The sequence below is a fragment of the Perna viridis genome, chromosome 7 (genome assembly GCF_037379345.1).
Source record: "Perna viridis isolate PV_CMFRI_1.1 ecotype Kerala chromosome 7, ASM3737934v1, whole genome shotgun sequence".
NCBI lineage: Eukaryota > Metazoa > Mollusca > Bivalvia > Mytilida > Mytilidae > Perna > Perna viridis.
The window spans coordinates 33,032,501-33,040,219 of record NC_142451.1 but is presented as its reverse complement, the minus strand read 5'-3'; the positions used below and the strand labels follow the sequence as shown (position 1 = coordinate 33,040,219).

At 30.4% G+C, this 7,719-nt stretch overlaps 1 protein-coding gene across 1 annotated transcript in view; it reads left to right on the top strand.

Moving 5' to 3' along the window:
- Nucleotides 1–64: 64 nt before the first annotated feature.
- Nucleotides 65–7,719, top strand: part of LOC148612366 (armadillo repeat-containing protein 8-like) — a 21,496-nt gene continuing 13,841 nt past the window's right edge. The window contains exons 1-8 of the mRNA XM_088593721.1: nt 65–172; nt 1,889–1,962; nt 2,405–2,476; nt 3,279–3,421; nt 5,138–5,235; nt 5,789–5,881; nt 6,612–6,692; nt 7,668–7,719. The exon at nt 7,668–7,719 is cut by the window's right edge and continues 24 nt beyond it. Coding sequence (XP_088449847.1) covers nt 155–172; nt 1,889–1,962; nt 2,405–2,476; nt 3,279–3,421; nt 5,138–5,235; nt 5,789–5,881; nt 6,612–6,692; nt 7,668–7,719 — 631 coding nt within the window. The 5' untranslated portion in view covers nt 65–154. The remainder of the gene's footprint in view (nt 173–1,888; nt 1,963–2,404; nt 2,477–3,278; nt 3,422–5,137; nt 5,236–5,788; nt 5,882–6,611; nt 6,693–7,667) is intronic.

Genomic DNA, 7,719 nt, shown 5'->3' with positions numbered 1-7,719 from the left:
ACCACGTTAGGCCAATAACAAGGTGGGAGAATTGACATACGCATAAAATTTTAACCAAGTTGAACCGAGATTCGGCTAATAACCTAAGTGGTTTTGACAAAAGAAATTCGTGCTACACAAAATTACACAACAGTTTTAGATATTTGAGCACAACATGCTACAGACAGCTATGGTAAAGTAGTCTAGTATAGATAATTAAATTAGTTTGACTTCACGATCACGACATAACGTTACTGAATTTAGATTTGGAAGAAAACGATACCTTATATCTGACAAAAACAAGCTTCAGTCAGACTCATACTGTACATACAAGTTTGGAATGACTACATTTGGGTGTGAATCGATAATAAAGATGCATCTGCATAAAGTGGTATATGAATCAAGATCTTTTGGCATTGGGCATGGCTATACGTGAAATTGTATCTATAACTTAATAAAATATCAGCCCATGGGCATGGTCTAGCTATAGTACTGTATAATCCCTTGTGGGATTCCGGGCTGGAGGTATTTTTTTCTTTTGACCATCTATCTCCAGTGTCAAACCCCAAAAGGGATAAGGTCTGGCTACAGTATTATGAAATACTTGATTAATTTACTCTGCTTACCATGCTTACCAGAACTGTGCAACTTTCCATTAAGTCAAAAGATTTTACTGTTGCCTCGCATTATAATATATACTTACTTTTATTTCCAATGCCAAAAACTTATATTTCCATCTGGCCATATAAGATGAAGGCATAATAAAATACAAATCCATGTTGAATAAAAAATGTTTATAGATAGAACAAATGTCTGTTTTGTTGTAAGAAAACAGTTTGAAGATGAATATATTCTCCATTTATATTACCGTACACTCTCTGCATAGAATAAATTAAAAAAACCCTACAATCCTTAACCAGACAAGCAAGTCAATAAGGTGAGTGCATACATGATAGATGCATTGCATTCAGTCAAAATGCTCAATTGAGTACAACTCTGCCTAAAAAACAGGCAGAAGCTTATAATGGGTGGTTCATGCATTTCTAAATCCCAAATATTTTTTTATAGGAGAGTTTGACAATCTCATTCATGATGTCATATTTACTAATTTGCATGTCATTAAGTGTACAGTTGACTATAACCAGTCAAAAAATATTCCACGACAAGTAGCAGATCCAAGGACATGACGAGAGGAAGAGTTGTTTTAGGACCTGACAAATGTATTTATACAGTTTCAATGATTATAATGAGATAAGATGAATCACCCCCGCTTGGTTTTTGGATAGATACTTAAGAATACAAGTTTCAGATGATGGTCATTTTTTACAAGGAAATACTAGTGACTAACTTTTTTTTCTATTATTATACCCCCACATGAGCTATGTAGTGATATGAGTGTTCGTCCTTCCTTCAGTAACAAATAGGGATACCAACCTTTTATCTGTTACTCCTTCTATGGAATGGAAATTCATTTAACTTACATATTCCCATTGTATGTATTTAAGATTTTTAGAAGTTTCACATAATAAAACATGAACATTTCTTATCTGTTACTTCTTATATAAAACTAGATGGAAATTTTGAAATTTTCACATAATCATCATTATATTTCCCAATAGTGCACCTCATATGTAAAATTTTGATCCAGGTCAATTGGGAGGTCAAAAGATGTACATGTACATGTATGTTATCAAATGGGGAGGGGTATCAACTTACTGAGCATTACTTACAGTTTTTCTAGTATTTGACTGCAATTTTCAGATTCACTGTTGTAAATGTTCAGGAAAACATCTGGTAGAAAAATTGGAAAAATGACAAAAAAAAAAAAAAAAAAAAAAAAAAAAAAATCTCTGAAATATTTTATTGTAATGTTTAGTGTTTTTAATAAAAATGTTCCTTATACTTTTAGGAAGTTGACACAGGGTGGGACAGTATTAGCATTTTAATGGCTGATGAAGCTGGAAAATGGATGGATTCTATCATGTATGTATACATGTATAGTTTTTGCAAAAAAAAAAAAAAATCATGAATAATTATTCATCTTCAGTTACTTTACTTTGTAGTGTGACAATGACTACCGGTAATTACATAATTCATTAAAAAAAAATATGGATTTTTTACACATTTTTATAATTTAATGTTGAGTACCATGTACATGTGTATACATTTTGAATGTTTAATGAGAATTATTATCAGCTCAACCATATATCTATAGTGCCCAGTGGTGCCATTAACTTTAGCATGCTATTCAGTAGTGGTAACAACTTACATGTCTAGTGAAAGTTGCAAGCCTCCCATTCATATGATAATGTCTTAGTCAATATATATTATATTGATACTAATATTAATAAATACTACTTATGTACATTTTATTTCAAGCAGTAATACTTTTTTACACTTGGTGATTTTTTCCCATACTTTACAGTAATTTAAAGAATTCTGTGATTGGTAACAACAAATATAAAAGTTTGGCTGTCCAACAGGGAATTATACCAAGGTTTGTATCTACACATACATGTAACTGTACATGTGTATAATGATGTTTTGGGTCAGCTGCAGACTGCATTGTGGTATGAGTGTTTCCTCATCGTTCATTTAAGACCAATGTGTGGCCTTGGCCTGACATTTTCTTCCTGGTGGAGTTGATGTCTCTTTGACATCTTTACCATACCTATTCTCATTATAAGTGATATTATACTTTGTTGATGAATTTGAATTGCAAAATTTAGATAAAAATAAATTGTAATCAAAGTTATTATGAATATTTGTAGCAGCATTTGAAGATAACTATCCTAATTAGTTCTTCTCCAAATCATTATAGACTACAAATAAAAGGCCCAATTATTATATATTTGGATTCCTTTATTTGATGTATAACCCAATCTTCTCGTGTGCAACCAAATCTCTTCAAAATAAGTTATATTTTAAAAATTGTGTACCTTAATTGTGCTTAAAGTCTTTGTTTAATCAGTTTTGGAGATTCAAGCTGAAATTTTGAAAAAAAAAGAAATAAAATTTCATTTTGAAGAATGATAACTACAAATGAATTGTGATATCTAAAGAAATTGTTGAAAGTAATTCGAAATTTGCATCTACCAGTATGTATAGATTTTCCTTTTCTAAGCACAACAATCTGTGTTAACAATTCTGTATTCTTTTTTTATGTAATTACAAAAGCTTTCTCAATTGAATAACAAATTCTATATTCTACTTCTCTTACAATAGTTAAAATGTGAAACTAACAAATATTTGGTTACATGATTTACATGAATTCTTAAGTATTGATGATTGATGAACAGGTTACTTCAGTGGATCATTGATGATGGTGTCCCTATAGAACTGAGAACAGAGGCAGCTATAGTACTAGGTAGTTTGGCTAAAGGAACAGAGCAGGATTTAGTGATGCTTGTTAGTGCTGGTTCTGTTAGTGTTTTATTGATTGGTAAGGAACTCAGCATGATTAGTCTCTAATACGATGTAAAAGGAAGCCTTCAAAACTAATATGATTTAAGGCTATGCTAATGAAGGACAGAGCTATTTGTTTTCAAATTGCATTAAACTTAGTTGATAATGTACCATTGTATTGTTATATCACTGATGTCTCAAAGAACAGGAATATGCAAGACTTTCTATATCACATGATGTGCATCTGCGTTAAAAGTTCAAACAATCAAAGCCTAACTGCTTCCGTCAATTCTATAATATGTCACTTCTGACAGAAAGATTTTGAGCCATTCATGCTTTGATAGAGGATCTACATATGTAGGACTACGCTGATGCTCTGTCCCTATGATACAATGAAACTTGTCTGATCTTAGACTTTTGGACTTTGAATAGTTTTTGTTTAAATTGATGTTCAGTTTATAAAGGATCTAAATACTTTAAACTGATATGAAGAAATCAAAAAGGGATCTGGTTAAGAAAGGTTTCCCTGTGCTTGGTAAATACTGTAAATGTATTAATTTTTGCAGTTTTTGAAAAATTGACATGTTCGCAGGTATTAATTTTTGTGGTTTTCAAGCTTGAAGAAATAAAGTTTTCCAGTAGTCTGGGCAGTGTTTGATTACTCATTTAATCAGTTATTTTACCAACAATATTTCAATGAATTAATGACAGCCGTTATTATGACATTAACAAATGGACAAGTCCACATATATAGTTTCCTATGGCCATTTTAATTTATCAGTGTATTCTTTTGTAAAACTAAAAAGAACTCAATTAATTGCCCAAGCCGTAACTAATTGTAGAAATTAACTTTTGATACTATAATTGCATGTTTACAGACTAACTTTTTATTGACAGTTCTCAGGATGTGTATTTAACGGTAATCTTTTATCAGTGATTACCTGTAGTGTGTTTGACATTTACATTTTGTTCTTTTTGTGAATAGATTGTTTTTGCCGTATTGATTTCTATTCTTTTATCTGACAGTACCGGTACTCTTTGGCCATTGATACAAATCATTATATAAACAAGATCATGAATTTAGAAAATATAATCCACATACTTTTACCATATATGTTTTTATAATAGACTTAGTATAAATCCATACTTGATTGCAATGAATGATACGACCCTTACACAAAACAAAATCTCTATTCAAAATTGTGGAAACCATGATTATAATGGTCATAAAACTTATTAATGTGAATATATTTTGTGGTTACTAATTCTGCGTTCTTGAAGCAACCGCAAAAAAGCGAAAATTAGTACACCGCAAAAATTAATACATTCACTGTAATGGAATTATTTATCAATAGTTTTTCCCAAAAGAAGGTATTTTTTGTGTCAATTTCAATTAAATCCCAATGAGCTTTTTCATTCATTAAAGAAATATTCATTATGATATTGGATGTACAGTTTAGATTAAAAACATGTTGTCCTTTGGTTCAAAATTGAATCTGTTCATTCCTATTTTGTTTAAAAAATCACTGATTTTTACTTCTCACATAGAGATATTTTGTAGAATATTCTGTCAATGATTTTTTTCTTGCTTAACTTAAGAGGGGATACTAGTAGTTTATAAAGACAACTTAACGAAATAGTCATAAAGTGCAGTGTTTTTGTATTTTGTATCCCTTTTCACAGATAATTTTTGCTTAAAAAGCACAGAAAAGATACATTCTCCTTTATCTTTGTCACTTGTTTGTGTTTTCAGGAATAACCAACAATAATGTAAAATTTGTTGAAGCTTGCTTGAGATGTCTGAAAACAATATACCTTATGAATGACCCACCTATACAACTGATCTTTGAGGTATATGTACTTTAAAACTATACCATACATAAAACAAGTCACATTTAGATTTTCTTCATTTTGTTAAAATAAGTCTAACTTCTACAATTGATATTGTTTAGATTTTTTTTGGGGGGAGGGGTTTGGTTCAAGTTACAATGAATTTTTTTCCCCTTTTTGTCAGTTTTGAAGAAAATCCATTGAAATATAAATTTATAACACAAACCTTTTGATAATTGCCAATTTCAAACTTTGTGATTTTGAAGTGCCAGAACTTATTCTTGAATTCTTGAAGTGTTAAGTGTTTTCAGTTGTAATAATATGTAATCAAGGAAGAGAAAATTATATTTTATGCATTATCAAGTGATTGCAAATTTCTTTTTTTAAGATTTAATTACCATTACTTGAAATGTCTTAGGAAGTTAACTGGAAACAAAACAACAGTATTTTCTTTTCCTTCTATGCCCTTGCAGATGTCGGGCAAATTGAAAGTATATGAGTACATTATATTATGATTATAAACAGTAAAAAAGTCAATAGTATATTTTTTAAAATGTTTTATATATATTTTTAGAACAAGACTGTGATACCCCATATGATCAACATTATATCAAAATCAATCTGTACACAGGAGTGTATTACAACTATATTTTCAAGATGTTGTACAGTACGTATAATTGATTACCTGTTGTTTAAGGAAAATCACTACTTTCAAAGAACCAGTGTTATTTCATGAAGTAAAAAGCACCATGTTTGAATGTGGAGTTATTATACCCCAAGGCTGTTTTGCAGTCACTTTGATTGTCCACCAGTGCGTTTGGCCATTACACATTCCTGTTATAGATTTCTCAGCTTCTATTGGAGGAAAATAAATGGCAATAAGACAATTTAAGGTTGATAAACCCTAGGCAATAGTCAGAAGGAAAATCCATATAACAAATTGCAATATTAATCCAAAAAAAAACCCAGAAAAGTTTGAAAATACTTGCAATGGTCCAAAAATGAAATTAGCATTTCAAAGGAAATCGTGGGTTAAACCAGGTATTGTAGCATGCTAAACCTCCTGCTTCCATTATGGTTAATCCATTCTGGTATATTGCAATACAAATAGGCAGTTGGTATTATCAGTAATCAATTCTGTACAGAAGAATGCTTCAATATTTGGTATTTTGCTTTTGCATATTGACTTGTACATTGTCTTCCTTTTTCAGGTTTGACAAAAAAAGGGCAGAGTGCAACATTTTGTTTATTCAGGAATTATAGAAAGAGGGGCTTAATAAAATACTAGAAGTCTATAAGTAAATTTTTCATTTGATTTGTATTAATCATTCAGACAACTAAACATCTGTAGTGAAAATGTACATGAAATGAAAAAAAAAACCAACTTTCTTTTATAGATGAAAGAACATCAAGAGAAACTGTGTATGAATGGAGCTTTAGCCACTCTTGCACCTTTACTGACATCATCTATTTATAAAGTAATTTATTTTTCCTATGTGCCTGTGAATTATTAGAGGCATTCGTCCTATAGTGATCACACTGTCTGTCTGTTACAATCTTGTGTCCGGACTGTAACATTTTGTTTTTCCATGTGGGCTTTTGATATTTGGCATGTGGTTAGAACACCCAAAGACAATGTGTTGCATACCATGGATATTGGCCTGTGACCTTGAACTTTGACCTCAAGGTCAAACTCCTTTTTTTTTTGGGGGTGACAAACTCGTGTTCAGAATATATATGATTCCATACTTATTTCTTAATTGGTAAATATTTCTGTTAAAAAAATTTTTAGTTGGTAACTTTTTCCCAAATCCATTACATATATATAGCTTAATTATCATGGTGGGCCCACAGAGATGAATACCATCCCAATGATTTCTTGTTAAGTTTTATCTTTTAAATGTAAACCTACATACTTCTTCAAGACATAGGTATCAGTGTTTATAAATACATTTTGTACCAGTAATGATGTACATTTTTGTGGACTTTTTTAAATGACTGAGTAAATATTGAAATAGATAGAAATGGTGTTTATAAATACCAATATAAAATTTCTATATAAATCGGTTTTGTAAACTATCAAATGCTTTCATTCTTTAAATTAAATCCATTATTTTTGGTCTTTATCAGAATTTTGAATGTTCTACTTTGTGTCATTTTGTACTAGCCAGATTGATATATTAACTTTACCTTGTTTGTAAGCTTCAGTATTAGTTACACTCTATATTACATTTTTTTTGGATCACATTTTAGAAATTTAAGTTTTTGTTAAAAAGTATTTGATCACATCGTTATGAAACTTTGTACACTTGTCCATTGTGGTACAAAATTTGTGAATTTCATTTCCTGGTGCATTTTCTAGCTGCATAGTGTTGAACAGGGCATAATTATAGAAATGTCACATTTTCTGATTTTGTACATTTAATCATGAATGTATTATGTTCTGTCGATAGGTACAGATGCCAACACTGAAATCTATTGCAGTTTTGTGTTACCAGAATGAGG